The sequence below is a fragment of the Contarinia nasturtii genome, unplaced genomic scaffold (genome assembly GCF_009176525.2).
Source record: "Contarinia nasturtii isolate CC-2019 unplaced genomic scaffold, AAFC_CNas_1.1 Cnas_scaffold_187, whole genome shotgun sequence".
Taxonomy (NCBI): domain Eukaryota; kingdom Metazoa; phylum Arthropoda; class Insecta; order Diptera; family Cecidomyiidae; genus Contarinia; species Contarinia nasturtii.
This window is the reverse complement of record NW_022197544.1, coordinates 3,405,838-3,418,663: the sequence shown is the minus strand read 5'-3', so window position 1 is coordinate 3,418,663 and position 12,826 is coordinate 3,405,838. Positions and strand designations below refer to the sequence as shown.

Sequence of the window (12,826 nt, the reverse complement as noted above, 5' to 3'; positions counted from 1 at the left end):
GCACCTGTCGAAGATACTCCAGTCAAACCAGAAGTGGTCTACGGCACACGTAAGATCTAATCATTATGCCAACATTTCATATCGACAAATCATTCATTTCTTATAATTTTTTATTTGAATTTAGCGGTTTTCCAACAAGAAGCAATTGTTAAAACAGAAGCTCTACCAGCCATTGTCGAAACTCCCGCACCAATTTATGGTCCACGTAAGTATTCGTCCACATTTATCAAATGATTTTTATTCTTTTCAATTACTGAAGATAACATTTAATTTTCAGCAATAATTCCTGTTGCCCCAAAACTTGCTGTAAAAGATGCTCCATACCCATCAGCATTACCGTTCGCAAGTCACTACGGTGATCCAGTCATTAAATTGGTCAATCTCTTCAAGTAATTTCTCAGTTGAGAATAATATGGCTAAAATGGAATCGAATTACGATCACATTTACCAATCACTATTAAATCAATTTAAATTTTGAAACATTGTCGGAACATATTGTGTATTAGTTAACAAGAAAAGGAAAACAATTCTATTCTTTTAATCTGTGTAATGGGTTGTTATATTATAAATTTATAAAAAAAAAAAATGCCAAACTGAAAAACATATGCCTTTTTTTCTTACATTTGTACTTCTTAATTCGAAACATGCTTTATGAACAAAGCCAAGGTTTTTGAAATTCACAAATTGTACATTTTGGAAAATAGAGTCATGTACGCCACCTATATGTGAAAAACACTACGAAAAATTCCATGAACATTATCAGGTTTCAACCAAACGAAAAACCTTTCTTATCTTCATTTAATTTCTTTGCTTGTTTTTTTTTTCGAACATGTGTTTATTGACTTAATGCATTTTTAACAATTTTCGCCAATGACATAAATCTGATAAAAGAAATGTGGATTGAACTGGAATCCGACCAACAATAGCGAAAACAAAAACTTTCGATTGACATACGTTTACGGAACTGACATTTCGGCGATCGCTTGAGTTGTCAGTGAGACACTGTAACAGTGATTTGTTTTTATTTATGCCGTACTCAGTATATCAACAACAATCAGTCGGTTTCCATTTGTAAGTAGATTCAGTGGCATTTGTGATTATCATTTATCATTTGTTTTGAATTTGATATTCTTATTATTTCCAATAAAAACGAAAAAAAAAATTGATTTTTGTTAAGAATAAAATCTTTGTGACTATCGAAGATCTTCTCAATTAAAACGAAAACAACGTGATCATTTGATCAATTATCGTCAACAATACATGCTTAGTTTCGTTCTTTATAGGATAGTCACCGTGTTCGAAGCGACAAACAATATTTTTTGTTCAACAAAATTTGCGGTAATTGATTATAGCGACAAAAGACTTTGACCATACAATTAATCGAAATACAAACAATGACAACAACAACTGTGTATTGAATCGCACAAAATGTATTCCTATTTATTCTACCCGAAATTAGATAAACTTCACTGAATCTCAATTATATTTTTGGTCGGCGGTGTGAACGATGTTGTATTCAACGGGAACGTATAAAAAATGTAAAAATATACGGCATTTTGCAAATGTCGCATTGAAAGAGAAAGAGACGAGCAATCGATGTTTTGAAAATGAAATAAAAGCATCCACCAAAACGGCGACAAAAACATCGATAACAAATCTCAAAGCAAAAAAATATGACGATATTCCGGGGCCCAAAGGAATTTTCGGCATTGGAACATTTTATCATTATTTTCCAGTATTTGGTATGTAAATCAATTTGCTTTAGTATTTTTTGGAAGTTTTAAATTGTAATTTGTTTTCTCTGTTGAATTCCATTTTCGAATATAGGAAAGTACAGTTGGGATGAAGTGCACAAATCGGGTTTGGATAAATATTCAAAATACGGTGATATTGTGAAAGAACGAATGGTTCCAGGTGTTGATATTATTTGGCTCTATGATCCAAATGATATATCCAAGGTGTTGAATAATTCAGGTCCGGATATGTATCCGCAACGAAAGAGTCATTTGGGCTTAGAAAAATACCGAAAAGATCGTCCACACATTTATAAAACCGGCGGTCTCTTACCTACGTAAAATTAACCAAATTTTTATATATAACCAAAATAAACGATTATTAATTGTGTTATGTGTATTTATAGAAATGGACGCGAGTGGTGGCGTTTAAGATCCGAATTTCAAAAAGGACTCAGCTCACCGAATCACATTCGACAATTTTTGAATGATTCCGACAAAATTACCAAAGAATTTGTATCACAAGTTCAACCCACTATTGATACCGAAAATGTGGCTGATTTTTTACCTGAATTATCACGATTGAATTTGGAATGTAAGCTACTTCCTACTCTCAATTAAATATCTTGCCAAATTTTTGATAACTTTTGTTCGTGCAGTGGTTTGTTATTTAGCGTTTGACGTTCGAATGCATAGTTTTACCGACAAAGAACGGCATCCAAAATCCCATTCAACACGACTAATACAAGCGGCAGAAGATTCAAATAGTTGTTTAATTCCGCTCGATCAAGGTTTTCCCATTTGGCGATACATTGAAACACCAATTTATCGGAAATTTCGATTGTCTCAAGAATATATGGAGAGGTAAACGAAAAATGATTTAATCATTTAAATGTGCTGATAAAAAAATGTGTAAATTTGTTCATTTAAGCGTTGCTGTCGACTTGGTAAGTCAAAAAATTTCCTATTTCGATGATAGCAATGGTGCTCAATCCATAACAAGACGATCTTTGCTCGATGATTACTTGTTGAATCCGAAATTGGACCTGGCCGATGTGGTTGGTATGGCATGTGATTTACTTTTGGCTGGTGTTGACACGGTACATTTTTTAATCATCCTTGGTTTTTGTGTTTAGTTATTTTCATTTTCAATAATTTTGCAATTTTTTCCCTTTTCTTTTATGGTTTGCTTTTGTGTTTTAATTATATGTCATCCCAAAACATCATTAGACAACATATTCCACATGTTTTTTACTCTATCACTTAGCTCGAAATCCGAATGTGCAAGAAAAAGTATTTCAAGAAGCGTTAACTGTTCTGCCCAATTATGATACGGATGAAATAACAGTTGACAAAATGGCAAATTATTTAACATATAGCAAAGCCGTACTTAAAGAGACATTCCGATTGAATGCGGTGTCAGTTGGTGTTGGACGTTTTACAAACACCGATCTCGTTTTAAGCGGATACAATGTGCCAAAAGGAGTAAGGATATTCTCATTTTTCTCTTCCTTCACATTCAAATTTCATTGTTTTTTTTTTTCAGACGATAATTGTGACTCAAAACTACATTTCATGTCGTTTGGCCAAACATTTTGAGTTACCATTAAAATTTATGCCAGAACGTTGGCTAAAGAATTCAGACGGAGTATCATCGAAAACTGCCATTAATCCATATTTGGTGTTACCATTTAGCCATGGCATGAGATCGTGCATCGCAAGACGATTCGCCGAACAAAATATGCTCGTTTTAATGCTTCGAGTAAGTGGTGTTCATGCGGCATGTTGTTTTTTTTTTGGCGCATTTTTCTATGAAAATTCTTATTTTTTTTAGATAATCCGAAAGTATGAAATTGGCTGGGCTGGCGTTGAATATTTGGACGTAAAGACAACAACGACAATAAATAAACCAGAGCATCCAGTCAAATTGACATTTAAGAAACGACCAAATTAATGTTCCTACAGACGCAGTTCTCCTAATAGCATGGGAATCTCACCGATGTTTTAAGCCTCTGGCTAAATTGTCATCAGAGAAAAAAAGAGTCGAGAGACATCGTTTTTATGATTTATACAAAAAATATTTTTTGTTTTTGTTTATATTTTTGCTTTAAATTGTTTCTGATTTTTTATCTTTTGAGTTTTAATTTTACAATAGATTGTATTTTTTTTTTAAATTTTGCATCGATTATTCGGTGTTTTTCACTGAATACAATTAAATAGAGGAAATATTTACACAGTATAGAGCAAAAGAGGGATGTGATAAAAAATGGCTTAATTTTCAAACTGCATTCAAAATAATTATAGATTTTTTTTATATTTTTTCCTTTTTTTTTTTGAATTCCACGATCGAACAAGAATATTTCGATACATTCGAATGTCTCCTAGAATTTTAAAAATTTTATTTAATTATTGCCTTAAATTTGGATTTAGAACCAAATAAAAAATCATAAGCAAAATTGTCATAAATTCATTAAAATAAAATATTAAAAAAATATATGTAAAAAAAACGAATCGATCTTAATTATCAAAAATGATGTTCTTTTCCAGTATTGGAATGTTAATGTATGATTTTTCTGAGATGGTGCGTTGTTAGGTCGAAAATGGAATCACCGATTGTTTCGCTACATTGAAATTTATATGAAAAAGATTTCTTATGTGAGATTTATTTTAAGGTCGATTAACCTACTAACTCTAAAACGAAATTAAACGACTAAATATGTCTCTAACATTGTTGAGAAAAATATTAGTCGACCGTTGAAAAGTAGTTTAGTTATACCATATGTGACCAGTTCGAATTTTAAAATTTAACGAAAATTATAAAAGAATTGTGCCCAAACTAGTAACCGATTTAAATCTTAGAAATTAAGCTCCATTCGATGAAAAATTAATACAAACTAACAAAAAAAAGGATAAAAAAATCCATCTTTTCAATCTTAAAAACAAAGATCTGTAAATTTATCAAAATAACAATTTTGAAGGAGAAATAAAAACAAATGGTTTATGATTCGGTAAAATGTGCTGGAATATGGAAATATCATGTTCATACACATAAATTCATGTAAATACATATGATTATCTACTATCTATTTAGGATTCGATTTTTATTCTGTAAATGTGACGTTTTATTTTCATTTTTAAATGTCATTATGTTAGTTGAGACACGAAAAAGAGAGCTACGAATCAAAAATCGTTTTGCAAGTTGAATAATTTGGATATATAAATAGTTGGATAAATGTTAAGATCTATCGAGAAGATAATTAGGAAATAGATTAAAAAATAGTTTGATCTTAGAAGCTAAAGTTGTCCAAAATGCGAAACATTTTGGATGTGGGGGGCATAGATCTGTTGTTGATGCGAGCATTTAGTTGTTGATTTCTTTTTTGTCCATTGTGAAAACTTAATAATTAAATGAATGTGTAAATATATGTATCTGTGACTTAAATACTAGACTTTTTATTTATCACGATGAGCCCATACTTCGTAAATGCTTTTTTTTTTCTTGGTATGTTTTTATATTCGGTTCACTGGAGATTAATTTATTGTCCGTGGATCGATTTTGCGCTCTCAATCCCCATTATTTCAACTGAATTTTTAAATCGAACCATCAATGTATCAGAAGTTGTGTGTATCTAAATCGAGTAAAGGTGATATTTTTTTGTTGTATCGAAGCCCTTGTTTTCTTGATAGTCTTTGACCCCACATCTGACAATTGGAGCATGTGTTCACATTTCGCTGACTCAATTTTGCTGATTATATTTATCTATACAGTGAATATAAATTGTATAAATTTTTAAATAAAAATCGATGTCTCAAGGTTGGCGTACCTGTGCGAATTACTTTGTGAATGGCCGTATTTGGAGGTTTCGATGTGCTGCGGCTGACCTCTTGATGAACGATGACTGACCGCACTGGTTGCTGTATTGCTTTGGCGTAACGATGCATTATTGTTGGAGAGTGCCAATTCGGTTTCGGTATGATTTTGTACGTGTCGAACCCATTCGGCGGGCGTTGCAAAGTACATATCGCATAAATCACAGCGCAACGCAGCTATATTCTCCGAAATTGTGCTCGACTACAAAAGTAAAGAAAGAAAATTTTACAACGGATTGTTTTTGAACTCAAGAAAAAGGACAGTAAAAAAAAAACGTAGGAAAAATTCAAATGCGATTTACCTCGATGTGTTTCCGTTTTTTTGGTACACAATGTGTCGTTTCGGAATGGCTCTCAATGTGTTGATTTTGTACATGTCGACACCATTCGGCTGGAACGGTAAAGGTTTCACTACACAATTCACATGTTAATGGCGAATAAATTGGTTCTTGTTGTTCGGTTGCTGTTTTCATTTCGTCATGTAAACGAAAACATAGAAAACAATTGATTCGCACTCTTAAAATTGTAATAAAATTATAATAATCGCAATAACAAAAGGAACCAAATAAAGAAAAAATCGCAAGGGGAAAAAAAGCGGCAAATAAAATTTATTGACAAACCTTCTTCGTCAGTGTCGCCCTTCGAATAAATCAGTTCCGGTTTGACAGCAACCTCAATGCTTGATTTGTTTAGACTTGCATTTTCGTGGTCAAAATCTGACCATTCGACTGGTTCCTGTTTGATGGCCATCATTTGTAGATCTTCCGGCATTTGTGTTGTTTGTTGTTGTGCCTAAAGTGAGATTTTTTTGCAAAAAAAAAACAAACAAAAATGTTTGTTATACAAACTAAAAGTGTGTCGTCAATATTAGGATGTGTATGATTATTGACCGAGATTATGGGTTTTGTATTACTTGAGCGTTTATATATGTGTTTTTTTTTTACCATTGGTGAAGTGTTTTTATCAAATGTGCCTGTTGAATTGTTACGAGATAGCTTTTGTTGTTGTTCCTTGTCTGACTTTCTACTAAAATCCGGTAACTGTTTTTATTTCCCACAAAATGACAACAACCACAACGATGATGATGATGATTATGATAAAAATGATTGACTGGTCATGTGTTGATGATGTAAATATAATGAAATTACCTGTTGATGATGTAAATGGGATCCACTTGGAATATCGTCCTTGGCAAAATAGTCATCACTGTATCGTCGCACAAAATTATTATTTGTTGAGGTCGTTGTTATCGTTGCCGTTGAATTATTGCCATTTTCAATATGTTTGCCATGCATTTCGACGCCACTGCTGCCGACACCAATACCGATCACTGTTGATTGTGATTCATGATTGTTTGCAATTGGATTTGCATGGTGTGATGATGATTTTTGATATAAATGTGATGTACTGTTTGCACATCGTTTTTCGGAAATTTGTTGTGCTTTTTTCACAGCGGCCGCTATTTGTAACGATACTAAACCATAATGTGCCGGTACACTAACCAAGTCATCGTTCATTGCATTGATTGTCATTGATTCCTTTTTAATGCCCATATTTGGATTGTTATTTGGATTTGTTGACACACTGCTGCTGTTGCTGTGCGAATCGGGTGAGTGTATAAGCGATGATGATGATGTGGTCGATGATGTGATTTGCGATGCTATGGGCGGTGGCATATGGCCAAGTTCATTGTGTACAGATGATGATTTTATATGCAATGGCGTTGTCGGTGAATTATAGGCGCAATGATTTCGAACCACAGTGGATTTTAGACCGTAACTCATGGAACTCTGATAACCAAATAAATGAAATCAATTGAAATCGAATTATTGTTATAATGTACGTTAATATGATTTCGTTCTTACTCGTTTTGGAATGTCTGGATCGGATTGACATAGGCTGGATCCTGATGGGATTGCGGACGATGTAGATGATGATGACGGTTTATGTGCGACTGATGCACTGCTGCCCATATGCTGTGGTGATGTTACGATAACGGGACTCTCTTTGATGATCGCATTATTGACCGTTCGGTCCGTATGAAGTTCATACATTGATTTATCGCAACCAGTATCACCACCAGATGAATAATGTAATGAACTTGTCTCATTCATTGATGACGATGGTGCTGTTGCCGGCGCCGCCGCTGTTGCTGCTGTTGTTGTTGTTGTTGTCGTGGATTGTGTTTGTTTATTACGGCACAACCCACGTATTTTCAATAGTTCACCACCATGAAGTACTTCATTACTGAGTAAAAATGTTTTTGTTTTTTTTTATTTATCTGCGCTTAAAAGCTTAAAATAACAACACTTACAGTATATCATTCGATACGGTTGCTTCGCCACTGTACATATATTGAATCAAAATCTGTATCGATCTTCGGCTAATTTCAGGCGGTAGCACAATATAAACCATAGAATTTGGCGGTGATGGATTTGAGTCAAATACTTGTGCAAAGAACTGTGTGGGTGTATTTCCAAAGAAAATTGAGACGAAAAAGATTTTAATGAAGAAAAACAAAACAAACAAATTAAAAAGAAAAATGAATGAATGATACATACGTGACTACAGGAGCTAAGTATTATCTTATGCGCTGGAATACCACAACCCCCATCCATTTGACTTGTGAACAATAGTACATCGGCAAACTTGTCATTTCTGTACATAGAAATATTTATAAATTAACATTGGTTCATGAAGTGCAAGATTTATATTCTGTCTTCTTGATACCAAACATTTTCAGACTGTTCCACAAATAGAATCCAATTCGATTGAAATGTATATTATTTTTAAATGGATATTTCTTTATTTACCTGAAAAGCGTGGCCACCGATGAATTTAAATTGGTCAAATGAGAATGCCACTTTAATTGATAATTTTCAGCTATCTGAGATGACGACATATTCAACCTGATTTAAGTGTCATACACATATACAGTGTCATTCGATTCTTGTTCAATGGTACGAACGGTAATTGATTTTTAAGTGGTGTTTGTATTGAATTACAAAATACCGTCGTTTAAAAAAAACATACAATTTGTATCAATATGTTCCACTCCTTCTTTCTCTTTGCTCCGTTTGTGCCGAATCCTGTGTAAAAAAAAGAAGTAATTGACTGTATTATCAATTTGAAATACCACATAATGATGGTGATGGGGTGTTTTCAACTTGATTCGAACTATGGCGCCATTTAACAATTAGAATTAAGCAAATGGTGATTTAAACCAAGAACCAAAATGCAGACAATATGTGTGTGAGAGGGAGAAAGAAAATAAAATCAATTCAAATCGATTTGTTGCTTAATAACGGTAGCCGTGATTATCGTTAAGCATCGATTCAAAATGACGCGCGCAAATATAGTTACAGTGTTTAACTCAATTGTTTTTTCTTCTTCTATTCCATGATTGTAATTTATAACATACGGACAACCAATGAAACCATCAATCATATCGCGTCATACTATCAGATCAAATTCGATCGCGTGTGCAAGTGAAAACAATACTTCATATCTAATTAATGATTTCGTGGGTCCAAGTGGAAATTCCAAATGAAATTTTCATTTAACACAATATTCTTTATCAACCCCCTCGTCTATATCACTGTCTCCGCCTCCGCAACTCCAATCCCATATGGCTAAATAATAAGCGTTCAACGGTTTATTTTTGTAAATCAAATTCCAAATATAACTTCGTAATAAATGTTTTGGCATGCTATTTATATACATACATATGCACAACAACAAACACTTGCATTGCAGCGTGCGCCAAATAGGAAATAAAGCTTGATACCATTGGTTTTTTGATTCGTTTTCTCTCTTTCTTTCTTTCTTTTCATCGCGAGATAGGTATGAATATACCCTAAACACACACACACAAACATGACCATGCTGAGCGAACGGTCATCGTGTGCGCTATTAAACATCCTACGTTCGATGTATCAATCGAATATTCGGTTTCAACGTATAATTTATAGGTATACTTCTAAAGTGTAGGAGAATCATTTTCTCCTTCGTATTTTATGCGATTTTCAATACGAATTTTCCTCATGCGACGCTATACCTATATTTCATGTTATTGCTGCTGTTGCTGTTGTCATACTCAAGTAAATAAAAACCCTCAATGAATCATAACGTACGACGCCACCAAATAAAAGCGTGGTGTATATCGGTATAAATACGAGAGTTATCGTCATTTGTACATTCAGCAGAACGGCGACACCAACGACTATCATAACAATCACCATCGACCGAATCAACAGCGGATTGAAATAAAAATAAAATAATAACAATAAAAAAAGCAGCACACAAAACACAGACCGTGTACACACCAAAATCAAATATACACTCTCACTCTGCAGCGCGTGAAGAGCAAGGAACGAAGGCAACAACAAAAAAAATCAATAAAACGATTTTAGGTAGAGTGAATCTCGCGCGCAATTCACTGTCGTGTGCTGTATGTACACATATCGACTTTTGTATGTTGTTCCTCGTTCATTGTTGTGTGTCGTCTCTTTCGGTGGATGTTTCACCGCATTTTCCAATTGCGATTTATTTTTCTATGTGTATATATATGATAAAATACAATGTGTTGGATATGATTCACTTTGAATTCGATTCGCGTTGCTGTTTTGCGAAACATTTTCCAATTTGACCTAAACTCGTTGTGTGCCTCAACGGAGAACAGATACAATTCCGATTTTCTGATTCGAAATCTCTCTCTCTCTCTCCCCCTCCCATTCATATAGTTCATGCTCATATGGAACACCGAATTTCTATGGGAGCAACCTTATGTATGCCTCATTTATCAACACATCAGACGCCTACAACTCATTTTCGCTTACAACTCTCGACAAAATCCTGTTGATAAAATGGCAATGGGCGCATTTGTGTGTGGGCGCCCGCAAACATTTTTGGGTTTTCAAAAACAGCAACATTAATAAAGAAGGTAAAATCTGTATACATATTATAATCAAGGCATTTTGTATTGCGAAAATGCGCATCCTCGAACATTAACTCTATCAATGAAGTCGTCAGGCGAAACCATGCACAAAATCCAGTTGTGATGGTTACGTTTCCCTTTATTTTATTCAAAACGTTTTTGGAAATTCCGTTTTGAACATCTCATCTCAGGAGAATGCATCATAGCTATCGGTATAAATTCGGTTCACGTCATTCAGTAAACATAAAAAAAAAGAATTGCAAACCACTTGAACCATTTGCAAAGTTCATATAAAAACTTATTTGCGAAAAATGGTGGGAAAAGCAATTTACAGAAAAGTCGAACAAATTTTACGATTTTGCTAATTGTTTGCATTGAACTTTTTCCGTTCTTCATTTGCAATGCTTCCTTCTCATTGTCAACGACTTTTTTTTTCGTCGTTGTTTTCTTTCAATTTGAATTGTCGCTGCCTCTAATTGGAAATGGCGTTTCACGGTATTCAGTTAGGGTTTTTCTTTCTTTTTCTTTGCTATATTGATTGTTCATTCTATGGCTAAACTTACGACGTAATAGACCAAACATAAAAAACGATAAAAAAACGACAACGACGATGACGATGATGAAAAAAAAAAATATATTCAACAATACACCATCGAGTCGTATGTAATCTATACTATTGATTTTTTCGCTTCGATTCGATTTATTTGTGTGTTCAATCGGGTGCAGGGGGGCGTACATAGGAAAATATGACTGTGCAAGTGTTTCTATCGAATAAAAAGGAAAAACGACGACAATAGCAGCAGCAACACAACACCAGCCAACCTTTAACAATAATAACGATAACAGCCGAATGCACGTAATCGCTTGTATATATGCATGAATGTGGAAATAGTATGGATTTTTTTTTTGATCGTCATTGTTGTTTGCTTTGTGGATGCGTGTTTGGTTCGTTAGTTTTTTTTTGTTGATTTTCGATGCTTTTCCACTTTTATTGATGCCGTCGAACCACATCGATTGACTTGAACATTTTCATTGATCAAGCGCTATTTATTCTAATTTATTATCTTTTGTCAAATCTGGTCTCTCTATTCACATTTGATTTTTTTTTTTAATTTGAAGTCGATGGTTACAAAACGACATCGATCTTCAATAGGATAGTCGTTATACTTACAGCACGTTGTAGATTTTGCACCCGAAAAAACTGTATTCAACAAATTATTTGGCATGGACAAACACCGTTTCTAACTCAGACATATGCACTTGCGATAAACAAAATGTTTTGATTTAGTTTCATTAATTATTTTCAATTTAAATTAATGATTGAATATCAGATTTTTTTTTGTTTACATCGGCATATCGGTAAACACATTCACTTTTCACACATATTTTTCATGCCGTTCTTCAATAAATGTAATCTATGTCTGTTTTCCACAATCTTGCAATGTTTCTTCACATATTCGAAAAAAATGCTGTTTTTCTTCTCACATTTGAAACGCCTTCTTTCTAACGCGCGCTTTTTTTCGTCTCTCTGCACACAACTCCGTTTCATCAATTCACTTGCGGAATTTCGCCATTCGATTGACAATTTCGAAATTCACTTTGGTTCGGTTGTTATTCGTTGCAGATTTAAATCGTATATCCAAAATATCATTCAAGATGTTTTATGCACGCACAAATAAACATTTGAAAAAAAAAATATCTTTGAGACGAAAGCGTGTCTGTTATTTCAAAACAAACGTTTAAATATATAGGACAACTGTTTTTCTCACTCACTTTCAACAATGATTTAAATAATTCGGTTCAGATTAATTTTATTTTGTTTGTTTGTTGTTGCGTTTCTTTGAACATTTGAATGTATGTCGTCAATGAGAGCAGAAATTCATAATATCTTCCTGCTGGTTGCAAATGCTAATTTCAATTGAATGGAAAATCTTTGCGCTGTGTGTACTGTGCAGTGTGTTCTTAGTTCAAGACTGTTTGGATAGAACGTGGCAGCAAATGCCAAAGGAATGCTAGCCAGTTAAATAAAATTGGACGATTGAGCGAGAAAGAAGAACGACGTCACGATACACTCATATTACACGCCATTACAACAAATATAACATTGGAATACCAAAAAGGAGAAAGCAAGCGAACGAGCGTGTACCATTACGAGCGATATAAAGAATAAAATACAATGAACGCAAATACCATGTGCGGCGTCGGCGATTTAAGCACATTTATTGGTGTGTACTGGTGTCCATTTGTGTGTGTATGTGTGTGAATGTGTGTTAGACGGTTTTTCTGG

General features: G+C 33.9%; 2 protein-coding genes and 1 long non-coding RNA gene across 8 annotated transcripts; 2 read left to right on the top strand and 1 right to left on the bottom strand.

Annotated features, from left to right (window-relative positions):
* LOC116352494 lies at positions 1-601 on the top strand. Its single transcript, XR_004202296.1, has 3 exons — positions 1-49; positions 125-205; positions 278-601. It is a non-coding gene; the product is annotated as an uncharacterized LOC116352494 (long non-coding RNA).
* Positions 602-969: 368 nt separating this feature from the next.
* LOC116352451 (cytochrome P450 302a1, mitochondrial) lies at positions 970-4,104 on the top strand. Of its 4 annotated transcripts, none has more exons than XM_031785056.1 (10): positions 970-1,071; positions 1,284-1,338; positions 1,460-1,742; positions 1,828-2,071; positions 2,141-2,328; positions 2,393-2,597; positions 2,665-2,833; positions 2,964-3,218; positions 3,280-3,495; positions 3,568-4,104. In XM_031785056.1, the coding sequence occupies exons 3-10, from the start codon at positions 1,508-1,510 to the stop codon at positions 3,685-3,687; spliced, it is 1,632 nt and encodes a 543-aa protein (XP_031640916.1). In that variant the 5' UTR covers positions 970-1,071; positions 1,284-1,338; positions 1,460-1,507; the 3' UTR covers positions 3,688-4,104. The 4 variants fall into 4 exon arrangements, with proteins under 4 accessions (XP_031640916.1, XP_031640918.1, XP_031640919.1 ...); XM_031785059.1 differs by having other exon boundaries at positions 1,045-1,071; positions 1,269-1,338; XM_031785058.1 differs by having other exon boundaries at positions 1,284-1,742.
* A 1,109-nt stretch (positions 4,105-5,213) lies between these two features.
* LOC116352450 (broad-complex core protein isoforms 1/2/3/4/5) lies at positions 5,214-12,559 on the bottom strand. Of its 3 annotated transcripts, XM_031785054.1 has the most exons (11): positions 11,711-12,559; positions 8,637-8,692; positions 8,417-8,512; positions 8,165-8,261; positions 7,918-8,063; positions 7,469-7,850; positions 6,752-7,393; positions 6,224-6,395; positions 5,906-6,066; positions 5,558-5,805; positions 5,214-5,493 (listed from the first exon to the last, which is right to left on the bottom strand). In XM_031785054.1, exons 3-11 carry the CDS (start codon positions 8,503-8,505, stop codon positions 5,490-5,492), a joined length of 1,941 nt encoding a protein of 646 aa, XP_031640914.1. In that variant the 5' UTR covers positions 8,506-8,512; positions 8,637-8,692; positions 11,711-12,559; the 3' UTR covers positions 5,214-5,489. The 3 variants fall into 3 exon arrangements, with proteins under 3 accessions (XP_031640914.1, XP_031640912.1, XP_031640915.1); XM_031785052.1 differs by having other exon boundaries at positions 8,417-8,692; XM_031785055.1 differs by having other exon boundaries at positions 5,906-5,994; positions 8,417-8,692.
* Positions 12,560-12,826: the final 267 nt, after the last annotated feature.

Coding starts and splice junctions, on each gene's coding strand:
- LOC116352451 (XM_031785056.1), top strand. CDS start 1,508: ATGTTGTATTCAACGGGAACGTATAAAAAATGTAAAAATATACGGCAT. Junction 3,219..3,279: donor GATACAATGTGCCAAAAGGA/GTAAGGATATTC, acceptor TTTTTTTTTCAG/ACGATAATTGTGACTCAAAA. Junction 3,496..3,567: donor TGCTCGTTTTAATGCTTCGA/GTAAGTGGTGTT, acceptor TATTTTTTTTAG/ATAATCCGAAAGTATGAAAT.
- LOC116352450 (XM_031785052.1), bottom strand. CDS start 8,505: ATGTCGTCATCTCAGATAGCTGAAAATTATCAATTAAAGTGGCATTCT. Junction 7,851..7,917: donor ACCGTATCGAATGATATACT/GTAAGTGTTGTT, acceptor ATTTTTACTCAG/TAATGAAGTACTTCATGGTG. Junction 7,394..7,468: donor ATCCAGACATTCCAAAACGA/GTAAGAACGAAA, acceptor TTTGGTTATCAG/AGTTCCATGAGTTACGGTCT.